The sequence below is a fragment of the Colius striatus genome, chromosome 8, assembly GCF_028858725.1.
Source record: "Colius striatus isolate bColStr4 chromosome 8, bColStr4.1.hap1, whole genome shotgun sequence".
NCBI classification, from domain to species: domain Eukaryota; kingdom Metazoa; phylum Chordata; class Aves; order Coliiformes; family Coliidae; genus Colius; species Colius striatus.
Genome location: NC_084766.1, coordinates 33,535,558 through 33,552,434, shown reverse-complemented (window position 1 = coordinate 33,552,434; position 16,877 = coordinate 33,535,558). Strand labels below are relative to the sequence as shown.

Genomic DNA, 16,877 nt, shown 5'->3' with positions numbered 1-16,877 from the left:
TGTGTATGCATTTTACTTCCTGTAGGAAAAATGTAACTCAGAGTCTTGCCTAGGCAGCTATGGTGGGAGCTGTCTGGGACTAAGTTTGTGCTGCAACTCTTGTCTGTCTGACCTCTGAGGATCGGAGTGGAAAGAAACAGTGACTTCAGCAGCTGGAACTGTGTCTTGGTGTTCCCATGGGCTGAGACTCCCTCTGCTCAGCAGCAGCAGAGCCAGAGGGTGATTGGGGGGAGAGGATAAAGGAGCAATTTGATCTTATCCCTGCTGCCCTTCCTGCATGAACTACAGCTCTAGTGGCCTTGGAGAAGACCATGACTTAACTTCTCCCAGCTAAGCTTTATTCTAACACAGCTTTGGGGTTTTTTAGGAAAACAAGAAGTATTCTAGTAATCTACTCCTCCAAGATGTATCTTACTCTCTACATTACCAGTAAGGAGGTGTGTTTACAGGGTGAATAGTACCAGTTAAGCATCAGGAACAGCCTCTCCTTATCTCTTCATCTGGTACAGTTTCAGCGGGTTGTCAGAGGACACACTGCCCCTGAGGTCAGTGGCAGAACAAGTTGAACAATGGTGGGTTAAGTAGTAGAACATTTAAACTCCCATGGACTTGGAGTAATGCAGCAGGCCTGGAGAGGAGTAGCAAGGGCTGTCCCAGGGGAGAGGGCCTGCAGGAGTTAGAGGGGGAGATAGTGCTAGATTCTGCTTCAATTCATTTGCTTGTGCAGCAGGAAGAAGGCTCCTGGCAAATTCACACAAAGCTGAGGCTGCCTTTGTGCTTTCTCCTGCCTCAGTGTGAGCAGGAACTCCCTTTTTATGGCATTTTCTGTGTTGTAAACAGAACATTGGTTTGGGCTGCACAGCCACTCTGAAACTGGTCTTTTTGTCTATGCACCAATCATAAGTCAGGTATTTATTACCTTACACAAACAATGTTTCTTAAACTTGAGCCCAGTTTGATGCCACTTCACTTTTTTTGAACACAAATGTTCATGGTTTCATATGAACCTAAGTCAGATGAAGTCAAACTGAATAAATCCAGGAAGATTGTCTCTCTTCACAAGGCAGCCTGACTGGAGAGTCAGAGTATAAGGTTCTTTCCATGCTAAACAGAGGATGGATGGATGATTTGAGACTGTCTGCCATGTTTTATAAGCATTGGGCAATTCATAAGCTGGAGGGACATAGTACTTTGAGCTCCCCTGGCAGAAAGCCAGGAGGCAGTAGAGCAGATCAGGAATTAAGTTTCCAGGCAGACAGGCCTGGGACTAAACCACAGTTTTTTTAGACATGGGAGTGCCTTTATAGCTGTTGGTGCCCTCACCCTTAGGACTCTTGTCAGACTGCAGAATACACTGAGTATTTGTACAGCTCAGTTCCTCTTTCTGCTACCAAAATAAAAGTAAAGTACTTGGAATTTCCTCTCCCTCCTCCAGAAGTACGAAGGCTGAGGCTAGTTTTAAGGAGTGTCCTCATAAATGTGACTTCTTGTTTCCCTGCTCTGAGGGCAGGGTTGTAGCAGCACTGTTCTGGAAGAAAAGGATAAAAGGACTGAAGTCATCAACACTTGCAACTGCCTGAAGGGAGGCTGCAAAGACAAAGGCACCAGTGGTGGGAGCAGAGGTTGTGGACACAAACCAGAATGCAGGAAGATCCCTCTGAACATCAGGAAACATGTTAGTCTAAGGGTGGCTGAGTACTAGAAGGGGGTGCCCAGAAGGGTGGTGTAATCTCCAGTCATGGAGATAGCGATGACCCATCTGGACAAAGTTCTAGGCAGCCAGCTCCAGGTAGCCCTGCTTGTGCACGGGGGCTGGACCAGTTGATGTCCACAGTCCCAGTCCCAACCAGTCTAGGACTGTGACTCCAGACACAAAGTTGGGACAACCCCCCATCTTAGGGACATCAGTTAGTGACAGCCATGGCAGTGCCAGAATAACAGTTGGACTCAATGTTAAAGGTCTTTTCCAACCTAACTGGTTCTGAGATTCTGGGGTCTCCAGCAGGTGAAGCCCCACAGGCCTAGCAGCTCCTTTAACATCATGTGCCAAAATACACCCTTGGATTCTATTTTTTTATTAAAATATCTCATGTATATTGCTCACAATAAAATACAGTAGTAGTTGAATTTTAAATATAGCCACAAGTATAGACACTCAAAATCCCAAACCCACATCACTGTAATAAAACATAAATAAACCAACATTTGTTTATCAAAGTTTCAGACTTTGGGGATAGACAACAGTCACCTCAGACATGAGGAGTCCTAAGACACTGCACTACCCTACCCCTAGGACACTATTTTCTCAGACACCACGTGCAGCCTATCTACAGACTAGGGATGGGAACACAGAGGCACTGGGTCCGGAAGGGTGGTTCGAGTTACAAACCACAGCATAGTACCATCCTGCTTCACAGGAGCTGGTGGATAACATCCTACACTAGAATGGCATGGCAAGGCATTTCTGGGAAAGAGGAACTTAGAGAGACATATCCTTTTGATACACACATAGGTACAGCTGGGGTTTTATCCACATCCCAGCATGGAGTAAATGCTCAGGCTTATCCTGCAAGTACGCAAAGCTTGAGCTGGTAATGAATTTGGTTTAGATTAGATGCTGACAGCTATGCCCTAATATGCAACACTGATTGTATGAAACACTACACTTGCCTTCTGTTTGACCAAGTTCACTGGACTTTGCATCTGGATAGTTAAGACTATAGCTTAAAAGAAATCCTAGTGCAGAGGGAGACAATGCCTGACAGTCAGGTGTCTGGCTGGTCTTGCTTCACACAGACACAAGAGATGGAGCAAATTGCCAGCATTTGGAATTCAGAAGGTAGGACATAGTAAAAGCTTCAGCATGGGCAAGACAATTAAGAGGACACTTGCTTCATTTCCCTTCACCTCAAAACAAGTGAGAAAAAAACCCTACAAACTAAATTTGCACTGCAGGATCATGAGCAGTTCAGACTGGATCTATATGCCTTCCCTTTACTGGAAGTGTCCCAGGATGTGTGGAGAGAAAAAGGACAGCAAAAACACTTTCATCTCTGGTTAATGTAACTAAATTCAACAAAACAGCATCCATTCCTGTTGTAGAGGCACAATTCATTGCAAGATGCATCTAGAACTTCCTTCAATGGAAACAAGTAAAAAAAAACCTACTCCAAAAATAAATACAATGTAATTTACCAGTAGGTTGGTTATTTTGCTGGTGCAGTGCAAGGTAAGTAAGGTCACAGAAGTGCAGTATCACCTTTTCAGTATAAATACTTTCTACAGAAGAGCTAAAAAAATTAAGTCTCCAAAAATAACTGTGCAACACATTGAAGACAGACAGCATGCTTATTACACCCCAGTGTCTACGCTACCTGTTGAAACATGGGTTACCCTTCTTCTGTCTCAGCTGCCTGTGGGAATCCTGAAGCTTGGTCAGAACCAAATTCATCTGCATCTCTCTCATCCTGTAAACAAGGTATCCACATCACTGATCCCAGAATTCAGTAGCCATTGGTGCCACAGTAAGTCCTGATGTAACCTTTTTTTTTAGCATTGAACTAAAAGCCACAGCTAGAACACTTCCTTTATTAGCAACTAGATTTGAATTATCCGTGTCTGGCACTGCGTAAACATTTCTTTCAGTTCTTTTTGTTTCATTTCATTTATAGCTTCTGCTTCTGCAGGGCTCTTCTGGACCTTTGCCACAGCAAAATTAATCCCTTGAGTCAATCCTGCTTGTGTGATGTTAGCGACCTGGACCATGGAACTGCGAATTTTAGCAAAAGGAGATACAGCTCTGCTGCTGCTGCCGTCAGCTGGAGAAGGAGTTGTGTGGAGTCCCGTCTCGAGGTTACCAGATACAGACCCTGGGCTTTTATGAGACTTAGTGACATCAGTCCCACCAACAGCCAAGAGCTGGGGACTTGGCTCAGAAGACTGTACATCCAACTGAGATGGCCTAGAGGGAATGTCTCTGATAGCTTCAGCCTTGGTTTCTGCCTTCTTAGTCGTATCACTGCTGCTTAGATTTGTTATGTGATGGGGCTCTCGAGAACCAGCCTCAGCCTCCAAAACATCCGACATCTTGCTCTGAGCATCGTGCACGAACCTCTGGCAGTACACATCAATGGGTTTAGCAAACCCCATCTGACTGTCATCAGCAGAAGGCGTGGGGATGGCTTCAGAGCCCAGCGGGCTGGGCTGCGAGCCAGGCAGCTCGGAGGGAACGGGAATGCTGACACTCACATCGGCGCTGCTTACGGACTGCGAGCGGCTGCCCAGGCGCGGGGCCGAGGCCAGGATGCCACAGCTGGGCAGCACATAGTCCACCTGCCCCATGCTCTCCAGAGAGTCACCCAGCTGGGCGTCCTCATCCGACTTGGAATTGCTCAGGAAGTCATCGGAGTGGAACGAGTCATTGTCGGACGCTTCGGTGTCAGATTCCGTATGGACTTTAGGATCGACCGCTGGATTCTCTAGAGTTTCAAGGCTGCTATCTGACTTCCAAAGATTCACCTTCAAATTGGGTTTTAAGAAATTGACTTTCACCTCTGGTTTGGTGAAGCTGCCCAGCTTCCGGAGGTTGCTGATGTTCACGTTGGACTTGGTTTGTTTCACTTTCTGATTGAGAGACGAAAACTTGCTCAGTAAGTAATTCTTGCCTTGGGCCAGGGACCCTCTGTTCTGAGATCGAATGCCAATGATGTCCTCGTGAGGTTTACTGCTCTTCCTGGAAGAAAACAAAATGTACAATGAAGGCAGTCTCCTTTATAAACATCAACTATTTATTTCCAGAACAGAGGTGGCCATTTTAGTGCCCACGTTGTCTTTTCCTTACATAACTGTGCCCACGTAAGCTAACCAAACTCAACACCACAATGAGAGGAGGGGTGATACAGAATGGAAGCCAAACAAGGGAAAAGCAAGCTTCTGTGGGCATTTTTGGTTCTAGATGAACCTGGATTTGAGTTCCCTGTACTTGTAACCCTGACTTTGTGTATGCTGTGCTCCGCAGCTAAATTCAGTAGATGCTCAATGTCTTTAGTACATGTGAGAAAGAGCAATATTGTCTTGCTCCACTTTATACTCAGCTGGGAAAAGCATCTGACACAGCAGTCCAAGAACCAAATGCATACAATTACTGAAATACATGCCCCAATAGTTTTCACTTGTTAACTTCCAATTGTGCCACACAACACATTTTCTAGTCAATGACACAGTCTGAATGGGAAGGATTCAAAACAATGCAGATCGCACTGGAACTGGTACAATGTGGCAGACTTGAGCTAGCCAGTCTCTCTCATTTCTACTCCTTTGTCTTTTGTAAATGATTTCCTCACTGTAAACACCTTGCCAATAATTGTAGATAAATGTTACCTCTGTTTAATTGTAGACAACTTAGAGAAAAGAGTGAGTACTTTTAACTGTGCTTTCACGTCCCCTGTAACATTATCTGCATTTGTTAAACACTCAGCTGCAGAGGAATCCAAACCAGATTTACACTTCACAGCTTGCCTGGCTTCTTAGTACAGAAGGACACATGAATTTCAGGTAGGAAAAATTAAACTTGACAAACTAATCATGAACCATCTGATTTGTGGGATGTTATTTACAGTTGGTAGTGATATTGTCTGGAAACAGAAAAGCATACAAAAGTATACTTGTTAGAGTGCAGACATTACTGTAAGCAGCACATTGATAAGTTATCTCCTAGGACAATAGGTAGGCAAGGTTTCTTTTAGGCATCACATCTATGACTGTTGCCACATCCTGTCAGACACTGAGAACAGAGCAAAAGTGGGAAGCAGAAGGTTCACATCATTTGAGTACTCACCTCTCAAGCTTCTTCTCAATAATGGGCACATCTAGTCCCATTGCTTGCTTTGTGATTCTCAGCATTTCTGCAATGCACTGAAGGGTGTCTGAAATCCAAATAACAGCCTGTCAGACTCTTAAAACCCCTTAAAGTCCCATATTCCAAACTCTACAAAAAATGAGTCCAATTTTAACATAATTAGGCTTGTTTGGTTGTGATTTTTTTCTCTTTCACCTTACAAAACAGTTGCAACTCTTCTGATTTCAAGTTTACAAAACAAGTTTAAAATACAGACGCCCCTCAAGCCCTAAATACTGGGCATAAGTGGATCACTGCCAGAATTCATCATTCATGCAAGGCAGAGACACAAACATATTTATTCTAACCCTTGTTGACAAAACCCAGTGCTCCAGGTAACAAGTGATAGTTTTCCCTTTGTGTTTATTCAATTTAAACAAGAAGTAAAGATATTTCTAGATGTTGATTCTGCTAAATAGACCATATTCTTCTGTTCTTTAGGAGCTCATTTTATCAGTTTTTGGGGCAGTAAAGGTTTGGGCATGGAAAAGTCAATTCTAGAGAGACAAGTTGCTTTAAAGACATATCTGAAACTTGTTTGGATTAAAACAGTACTATTCTACTGTTGACCCAAGAAAGCCACAGACACAGGGCTTTTGCTGTCTTTTTGGTTGGATTATATTGAAATTTATCCTTCTTCAGTAGTCATTCTAAGAGCAATGGAAACAGCATTTCCTGAGGAAGCCCTGGTATACTGAAGACATGTTTTAGAAGAAAATTTTTTACATATGAAACAAACCTTTTCCATCTTCTTCTGGGTTCCGTACCACAGCTCTCAGGGTGTGAAAATACCCACTCATTTCCTTGTATTTGTAATGCAGCCTCATGCAAGAGAACTTGGGTTTGCCAAACAGAGTAGGCTCAGGCCCTGAGAAACAGACCAAGTTAGAAGCCTTCTTTAACCAAACAGCACAAAGACTGTACCTAAACCTATGTCAGTGACAGTCTGGCTTTGAACCAAAGAGTACATGGAATGCACAAACCTGTGATTCATTAGAGCAATTATCAAATTGTTACTGTCATTTGCTAAATAAGGAAGTTTGTTTTGATGAATCCATTGGGGGGGTTGAGAATTATAGAAAATGTAGAACCCTATCAGTGATGGGAGCTTCCATTTCAAGTAGCAGTACAAGACAGGACTGTGAGAGAACACAGACTCAAGGCTGACATCCATGATCAGCACAAAAACACATCTGTAGCTAGGGTGGACTACACAGGACACATGCAGCCTCTCCACAGAGGCTTGATACTTCAATGTATTTCTAGGATGCTTTAGTAAGTGCTCAAGCTGTTGGTCAGGGCATTCAAGAAATACATATGGTAGTTAAATGGTGGCTACATTCTTACCTATTTCTATTTTTTCCAGAGCTTCAAGACTTAACCTTTGGTACTGATTCACCTTGTCAATTTCATCATCATAACTAGGGGAAAAAGAATGAAAAAGTAATGTTTCCTACTTATCTGAAACAAAGCTACTAGAAAAGCCACACATTGTAAGAGAAAGTGAGAACTTACTAAGCCACGTAGTAGGCAGAATTAGAAAGCAACAGCAGAACATCCACATCCTTATGAGTGGCATCAATGAGACTAAGGAAGGGAAAGAATAGGAATTAATACAGGGGAGAAGGTTTCTTTTGCACAGCTATAACACATCCCCAGGGCATTTTAAAGGCATTCTTTTACACTTGAAGGCACATTACAAGAGGATTCAATTATGGTATGTTATCTTAGGTGATGCTGCTACCTCTTCAAAGCCACTAAAAAACAGTTTAGTGAAACATGCCACAAGCCAGAACATGATGTGTCATTCAATTTACCATCCAATAAGTTGATCTACCTAAGCAACATTCTTAAACCTGGAGTTGCCTAATATAGCTCAAATAGGTCAGCAGCAGGTCCAAAAATAAACAGCAAACCCATAAGCTATTAAAAATGCTAACAGGAATGGAAAAATACCTCAGACTCAGTTAAAGTGATGATTCTGTGCTTTCAACAGCTATCACAACATCCTGCTTTGCTATTTTTAGATGCTGAAGTTTAACCTGCAGGAGATCTAACCACTATTTTTCTTTTACAAGTTAGTGAACTCTAAACTTGATAAGGAGACTTATCAGTGAAGTTTATCAGCAAGGTTATGTTCACTGCATGTCAGGAGGAGAAATCTTGGCTTTTCTACTACTGACTCATTACACAAGAGTTTAATCTGCTCAGATGTGGCTTGAAGTCAGGTTACACTTTCCCTGTAAAGCAATAAAGAACAGCAGCTCCTCAAACAGCTCCTTCCACAACTAAGGGTGGTCAGCAGTCCTCTTCCTGGTGTCCACCCCATTTTGGCAATATCAACTGAGCAGATGCATTCCCAGGTGATGTCTCAAAAGCAAATCCAGCATGTACTTTTTTATAGCAGTTTGGGAAAAGCACCTCTTTAGAGCATCTTTTCTTGTACAATTACAAATATTTAATCCCTTCAAGGACTGTTGACTTGTATTCTTTTAACACATTAGCTACCCAAGCCATTTAACATCAGGTGTAATTAAGAGAGGTGCCATAGTAGTTGATCATCACAACTTTATTCAACAAACCTTGGATCACAGTCAATAAGGGCCCATCCTCCATGGAATTTTTCATCATCTGGTAAGAGCAGTTTCATGTAGCTCTGCAACAGCTGGCTGATTAATTCCTGATGGCTCCTCAGATTCTCCTTGTGCAGGGCTTCATGCTCCTTCTCTCTTGTAAATATGGAGTAAAGATCTTCTGTTACAGGAATACCTTGCATCAAATCTAAACAAAACCCACAAAAACAAGAAAGCAACAGTTAAAAGTGATCAGATTATTGCTCTGTATCACTGTGTAAATTCCTTACAAATGTTTCATATTTGAAGGTAAGAAGAGAAATGGTTAGTTTTTCTTTCTGCATAGAACATTGCCAACACTGAAGGCTCAGTAGGTATGACCCTATTTTCAGTCAGGGAAATGAGTTAATTTACCATTTTAAGAAACACTTGCTACTTAAGTTTAACTTTGTCAAAAAGAGAGTATTAAACGACAGTTAATGCTGCAATGAAGTTAAGGGAAAATTCTATGAGTTACAGTGCATGTAATCCACTAGATAGATATCAACATCACATACAAAGTGCTTTCAAGCTTCAAAAAAAAAAAAAAAGAGTCAGAAAGATAAAGCCAAGGTGATTTAACAACTTTTGCTAAGCACCACAGCTCAGCTTAGTTGAAATTGTATTCTTACCTATAACTGCTTGCCTGTAAGCATCCCTGAAACGATTCAAGTAGTATCTGTTTGCAGAATTAACTCCATCCTTCATTACTCCTGCCAGCTTTCTTTCACCAGTCCTTGTGAAGTCACCCTGTCACACACAACATGCAAATCATGCACATACACAACTTTGACATAGCAGCCTCAGCTCAAAAGCTTTCAGTTCTGAATTTCAGAACTGAATAGATGACAGCTTGGACATTATGTTCAAGTAACCATTTCATACAGAAGTTGAAAAGGTTGATTTTCCAAGTGCATCTACTCAAGGCATTGTTTGACTCTGCAGAGGCTTTTATGCATGTGACAGACTTACAATTCAGAAAATCTTAATGGAAAACAGTGATCTGGATATCTATGCCAGCTAACATTAAAAGCAGAACTTTGAAGATATCAGTCACTGGGACGTTTGATTACCTCAAAAAATATAAACAGCTTTTTTTTTGCCTTTAATGCAAAAGGAACACTACTGGAACAATGGAGAAGACTGGACCTTACTGAAAAATAGTTTCTCTTCTCCATTTCTGCTATCAAAACAAGACAATAACATACTGGAGGAAAACACTACATATCCTTACAGGCTCAGAAACAAAAGAAAGTTTCTAGGCCATGGAGGGCTTAGAATTTTAATAAAAAGCATTGGCACAAAGCAGTTCTAAAAGCCACACCAACTCCTATGAAGAACATTTAAAGTGTACTTCCTTTTTCAAATTAAAATAAATATCACAAACTGAAAGTAAATTTAATCCATGAAGTTCAATAGTGAGTAGAGAAATCTTCAAGAGAATGGTTGAAAACTTTTAAATCCAGCTCTGTGCTTCAGGTTTAAGGCTAAAAATTCACCATCAAGATAACCATGTCAAGGTACTTTATTTTTTTTTTTTAAACATTAATGCAATAGACTAATCAAAGTTCAGGAGAGAGATTTAAGATGAAATTTAAAGTGTTAATTGTTTCCACCATAAAGGTTTTTCCAATGCTACACACCAAGAACACTAAAAATTGTTCCACCAGTGACTATACACACTGAAAGCAGCTTAAATTGTATGAATTTTCAAAGTAGCAGGAGAGAACAGTAAGGAGTTTCACAACTGATTTCTGATCTTGGTAGACAGGCTGCATTACAACTACTTAAGAAAAGACTTTAGAAAATATAGCTAGCCACCCTACTACCTACAAACCTCGATCTTCAGTCCTCCAGACTACTTTTTTTTAAGCAATGTAGCTGGTTAGAAGTACTATAACCATGCTTACATTTAACTACAAGTAATGCTTCATACAGATCTTAGTTTCACACCTACATACAAAGCACAGGTGAAGTAACAGAATGAAGTTAAAACTCAGCCAACTCTACCACAGGGCACCTGTAGCAAGTCTTCAATTCACGCTGGGTGATAGAAAGCTTTCCACTGAAAGGCCTCTTATCTCTTGCCTCATACCTCTTCAAAACCAACACATGCAGAATATTTGGTTTTGTTATATATACACAAGAGTTCTCCATTGGACATAAAACCTGTAACATACATAGTACTGTCATCAGAACAGATAACATGTGACCCTTTACCTTTAGGGCCGCTGTGCCAGCGTACTGCCGGCTTATGGCGTCTCCATTGTTGGCCCATATTATCTGGTAGATTCTATTGCACTTGACTGGCAAAGGCTGTTCTGGTGGCATCACACCCAGTTTTTTGAGCTGCAATATAAACATACACATTCATGTAAGGTTCAAGATAAAAGTAATTATCAATATTAGAGCTTAATAAAGAAAATTATAACACTTGTCAAATATATACAGTCATTCAAATAATATGGAATATATTTATCTATGTGTTTATAACATTTATAGAACTCTTCTATATTCAAATATATAACACATTTATATAAGTTTCGTACAAGCTGAAAGGGAAACCCATTCAGTTTGCCAGATTAAATTCACTGTCAGCAATGAGTCACAAATTCATTGTTAAGTATCATACCACTGGATACAGAGTAATATTAGTTATGGATGTAGAACTCCATCCTCAAAAAAGTTAGCTTAAAGAAAACAAGTTATTCCAGGTTAATCAACATCAAGGAAATGATTCTATTCTCTACAGAGATCTGTCAAACGAGTAGACACCACAGAATTTCAACAAATTAACGTCTCCCTATTGCAAAGGCATTTGTGACCTCATAGGTCTGAAGATAAAGAAATGGAATCCTTTCTCGAGATACAAGAGAAAGCACACCACATTCTTACCCTTTTGCTTCTAGATATTAAAATATTTTTCATTCTAAGCACAGACAAGTTTGTTTATTTGAACTTGGAGGTAACTGAGCCTTCCAAGTTTTGGTTACAGTATTTGTGGAGACCCAGTAGAGAAGACAATCACCACTCAGCTTCAATATCAAAAAGCAAATGAGAGGAGAGCAAAGAGGAGGAAGACTAAAGGAAGGACTCTGAGTCTGCTTGGAAACAACTAATCTATACAGAGAGAACTATTCCAGAGCACAGTAGTCAGCCAGTTGGGATATTTACATCATGAATTAATTATTCCTCTATACACAGAGGAGAAGACTAATCTCCCTACTTGCTGCACCAAAGTATTTCACTTCTAAGTGGCTAAAATAGCATCCAATTTCCAGTTAGATTTTAGTCCTTTGAGGTCTCAGTGGGGAGATGTGCTTTAAGTTTCATAGTGCTGCAAAACCTAATAAAAATGACTACATCAAAACAACAGAATTCTCTCCAAGATGTGGACAGGCACTTCCTCTCTGGAGGAGGACACTAGGCAACACTGTTTTAGAATATTTCAAGTTATTTTTACATGTTACTTTCAGTTTCACAGCTCTCCAAGTTATTTGCAATGACTCTTTCCAGTAGAGGCTAGTTTAGTGTTTTTCATACACAGATTCCCCTGGGAATAACAATTAAATTTTGAGGTACTTGAAAGAGTACGTTAGTTACACATGCCTGCTGTTCCATGACCACTCTTGCAATAGCAGCCTGCACAACGTTGGTACGATCCAAACAGTCCATGCAATTAACCCGAAAAATTCCTTCCTGTTTACAGATCACACCAGCTTGGTCAACCCTTCCAAGAGAAAAACAGAGTAAAAGCATACTGAGACACTTAAAATCAGTTCCTACAAACAGCAGAAAGTTTTACACACAGAGTAATATTTATAGTTGCACTAATCAGCCCAGCCACACCCTACTCAGAATTAACTACTCTTGTTCCCACCTACCCTCCTCTTCAGGCCAGCTATCCAACAAACATGTTGATTTTATGGCCCCAACAAGATGTAATCATGTTGAATTCAATTCATACAAATACACTACAAACCTTCAAGACAAAAGGCATTTAATTTCAAAACACAGAATTTAACAGCAGCATCTCACTCACAAAGGACACTGAACAATACAGAGTAATTGACTGGAGACTGCAGCCATACTCATTATCAAAAAGCATGAGCTTCAATCCATGCAAGCCAAAGGGTAAACATGCCTACTGCTTTTAATAGTAAGGCTGGCAGTCTAGGGTTTGGGGGTCAAATATTGTGTCATACTAAAAGAAACTCTGAAAGTGTGAAATGCAGTAAGCCTCAGGCAGAAAACAGCATCTGAAAATTGGTTAGATATGTACAACACCAATACTTCAGAACACAAAGTCTGACACACAAGCTGGGCACCAAAAGAATATAAAAGATATTGGTTGTGACAAAAATCAAGACTCTGAATATGTGTTGTTTTATTTTACTCTACAAGCATTTCATACTATTCTAAAACCAGTGAAGTACCTACCAGCACCACTTCATGTCAAGAATAATATCATGAATGGCATCAGTCAGCGTTTGGACATTTTCAAACTTCATTCCTCGGCTAAAACACAGATCACAGTGAAATCACAGCAGTTAGTTTGAACCAGAAAAGTGGGTTTTGTTTACTTAATTATTTTCTATTATTCATAATGTTAATGAAGACACTGCCTTGGCTAAGTGGAAGAGTCAAACACTCTCTCCTGCAATAAACTTTAATTAGCAGCCAATATTCAGAACTATTTTAAAGTACAGTTCAATATCTAAATCCAAGGCAACATATTCAGATCTTTAAATGATCAAGAATTTGCATTCTTGATTGCTGCTTCCATAAAGCAAGAACAAGTGTGCAGCCATTCAGGCAAGTGCAACATTCTGTTCCCATTTTAGGCACAGTTTCAACAGAAGTGACCACTACATATCAGAAGCTGGGGTGACTTGCTTGCTTTACCAGTGATTCTATAGCAAAAAATATCTATGGACACATCATCCCTCTTCCCCTCACCCCACAGGTGGTTTTCAGTGTTGTTCTCTATTCACTCATGCACACAGTACAAAAATAAACAGTCCTGGTCACTACAGCAGTTCTTATAAGAAAAGCAAACAAACAAAAAATGAAAGTTCTTTTAAACAAGAGTAAGTATCAAAATCAATTCAGGATGTCAGTAGTCCCACAGAAGTCTCAGTCTTACTATTTTGAGAGGTTTTTTTCCCTTTTGCTTCCCCCTCTCAGACTGTATCTACTAATCTCAAACTCATTCAGTCAATGCTTTCCTAGCCAAGGTGCAATCCCTAGATTAAGTTAGGAAGTGAAGATTACAAGTTTTTAGACCTCGTGTTTCTACAAATGCAGTCTGCTTGAGGGAAGCATGGGAAATACATGCCTGTGTCTCAGATGGCATGCTTGGGCAAGTGAACACTGCACTAGACAATATCAGTCATGAAAAGAGAATCTATTTCTAGCAGACTGAAATAAAATCCAGTGTATTTTACAATGGAAAAACAGCATCAGGGACTTGGAAGAACCCATCGTGTGTTTATAGAAACACACAAGAGAAAGGAAAAGAACAGCTTGTAGTAAAGAACTGAGAGCTGAATGCTATAGAGTTGGAAAAGCTATGTGTGTATGTAAAGCTATGTATTAAAGCCACAGCTTTACAGCATGTTTAAGGAAACTCTCTTGCCTAAAACGTGTAACAACTTCTAAGCCCTGCCTAATAAATAACTGCATATTATCAGGTCAAGAGACAAGAGCAACAAAGAGCAGTACTTGATTACCAAAATTTGAACTTTTATAGTACTGTAGTTTACAAAATGTATTCTTCCTATTTAAAAAAGTGTTTCATGTAGAAGTAGAAAAATAATGGCTTTTCTCCTCCTTTCTATCCTCATACTAATAAAAAAAAAGAGATGCAAAGTGAGTTTGTTAAAAGCTTTCTTACCAGTGCTCATGGAAGTCAAATGAAACGTAAGTCAGGTTTGCATTGTTGTACAGAAGAACTTGCTTCAGGTAGGCATCTCCAATGATCTTCTCTCTGCCTGTCTGATCCACCAAATTAATAATAACCTGTTCAAAAGTTTCATTAATTAACACTTGTCAGCTACTGCATAGAACATAGAATGGTGGGGGTTGGAAGGGACCTTTAGAGATTCTCTAGTCCAAACCCCCTGCAGAAGCAAGGTCACCTAGATCAGGTCACATAGGAACGTGTCCAGGCGGGTCTTGAAGACCTCCAAGGAAGGAGCCTCCACAACCCCTCTGGGCAGCCTGTGCCAGGGCTCCCTCACAGTGAAATAGTTTTTTCTTATATTTAAGTGCAACTTTTTGTGTTCCAGCTTCATCCCATTACCCCTTGTCCTGACTTGCTTCGATCTATACCCCAGAATAACAAAGAGATGAAGAGTTAAAAGATTTGTAGGCAATCATGCAGAAGTTACAGTCTTTGCTAGGCCATATCCAAGATCAAATGAGCTCCAACAGTTACCTGCCTACCTAAATTTTAGTACAGAAAAGCTATGAGTTTACAGCTCAAGGACATAAAAGTAGAGTTTCATACTTAGTAAAATTCCACTTCTGTACCACCCTTCCAATTGTCAATGAGCTTCTAAAAAACCACAGCCTGTATCACCAATGAGAAAAAACAATCAAAAACGTTAGCTTTCATGCCCTGCATTTCCATAAGATGACTATTTTGTCAAGTAGCACTCACCTGCTTCTTGTAATTTTTCAGCTGTTCTTCAAAATGTGCACGAAAACAGGGCACAGTTTCATTTTCACCTACAAGGCAGAGCAGTGTTGGAGAGAAATAGTCTGTTCAGCAACAAGTTCTGTTTGAACTATACTTTCAAAAAACTCCAAGAACTCTGACCATTAGATATTCTACTTACTCTTGTCCAGTCGGGGTCGTGGGTTGTATCTATATCCAACTTGGCTCCAGAAAACAGGCACAGAGCCTCTTGTTTGTATAAATGAAAGAGTATGATTATGGACATGAATCAGTTGCTCTGTCTCAACATAATTGGCCACATTCCCATTTTTATCAACACCTCTTCGCTTATACCGCATTCCTAGGAAGAATGAGAATGATCAATTCATATTTAAGAAGGAAACATTAATAACTTACTACCATTCTCAATAACCACAACACAAGAAGTGAGTTTTAGCCAAAATCCACAGTCAATAGTAGAAGTTGCTCCTATCCTAGCCTAATCCTCAAAAGCTATGTTAACTACATGGATAAAGTCTATTTGCTGATAGGCTACAAGCAGTAGAAAGTGAGTTGACTGAACACGGCAGTCTACTGGCACTATGAAGATTGATCTCTCCAGTCTACCCTAAAGCAAACATTATATCTTGTTCTGTCACGTTTAGCAGAAATGTTTAACTTCACTGCTTGGTATTTTCCACTTTCACTGACAGCTGCTCCATAATACAACATCCCACAAGCAGCCCAATAGTTGCATGTTCCACAAAACTGAAGAAATTCCCCCCTCCTTGTTTTAACTCATATAACTAATTCTTCACATTAAGAACAGATACTACTACTCTGACTACAGTCTTTTTGCTTAGTCACTTCTGATCTAATCATTGAACTGAACAGGCAAGTCTTTGCACAAGGAGATCTGCATATCCTTTACTCAAAAGGAGAGCACATCACTACTTCAGAAACGATGCAGGTGGTCGCAAGGGATGCAGAATAAATAAGTAAAAAGGGGTGGAGAAAGACTTAAGACCATGGTTTACAGCATGGAAATTCAGCTCCCAGAATCAGAACAATTTCATTCCAAGTCCTGAAATAGCAGTGGACCAAACTTTTGAAGTGAACTTGAACAGCACTAGCTAAGGACTACAAGAGAGAAAGGAAGTGGTTACAAATAGGGAAGCAAAAGGAATGCGACCTTAAGGTCACAGAGTATCAAAGCAGTATTTACAGCCTTTAATCAGACAGAGGCTTTCAGAGTAATGCATCAAACACCCTTATGTATGTCCTGCCACCAACAGTGGTTCTTACACCAAACCCCAAACAATCATTGCATAGGAATCTTCAGCTCTCTTACTTTTGTTATGTCAACTTTTGCAGACACTAAGCTCTTAATCTTAAGAGCAGCTGTCTTCCTTTATCTTATGATACCTTTCCTTAAGGTCTTGGGTGTGTTGATAATTCAGTGCAGTGGTCTGGGGGTTTTGGTTCAGTTTTGTTTGGTTGGGTTTTTGGTTAGATTTTGGTTTCTTATATCACAAACAAGCTGCCTAACAAATAAAGAATCATTGTATTTAATACAGAAGCATCTTAGACCTTCAAATCAGTATTTCCTCTGTTTTGGGGTGGATTTGTGTTTTGAACTACAGTATTTCAGAAATTAGAACACTTTAAACCCTTGGCTGACATTATGTATTACAGAAAGAATTAAACA

The 16,877-nt window shown here is 40.2% G+C and overlaps 1 protein-coding gene across 2 annotated transcripts in view; it reads right to left on the bottom strand.

Moving 5' to 3' along the window:
- Positions 1–3,574: 3,574 nt before the first annotated feature.
- The window catches only part of INPP5F (inositol polyphosphate-5-phosphatase F), a 37,524-nt gene continuing 24,221 nt past the window's right edge, over positions 3,575–16,877 (bottom strand). For both annotated transcript variants that reach the window (XM_062001550.1, XM_062001551.1), the window contains 13 exons: positions 15,351–15,530; positions 15,173–15,240; positions 14,405–14,529; positions 12,949–13,026; positions 12,118–12,238; positions 10,729–10,857; positions 9,141–9,258; positions 8,479–8,677; positions 7,412–7,483; positions 7,244–7,317; positions 6,636–6,764; positions 5,837–5,924; positions 3,575–4,732 (listed from right to left, as the gene is read on the bottom strand). In XM_062001550.1, coding sequence (XP_061857534.1) covers positions 3,598–4,732; positions 5,837–5,924; positions 6,636–6,764; positions 7,244–7,317; positions 7,412–7,483; positions 8,479–8,677; positions 9,141–9,258; positions 10,729–10,857; positions 12,118–12,238; positions 12,949–13,026; positions 14,405–14,529; positions 15,173–15,240; positions 15,351–15,530 — 2,516 coding nt within the window. In that variant the 3' untranslated portion in view covers positions 3,575–3,597. The remainder of the gene's footprint in view (positions 4,733–5,836; positions 5,925–6,635; positions 6,765–7,243; positions 7,318–7,411; positions 7,484–8,478; positions 8,678–9,140; positions 9,259–10,728; positions 10,858–12,117; positions 12,239–12,948; positions 13,027–14,404; positions 14,530–15,172; positions 15,241–15,350; positions 15,531–16,877) is intronic.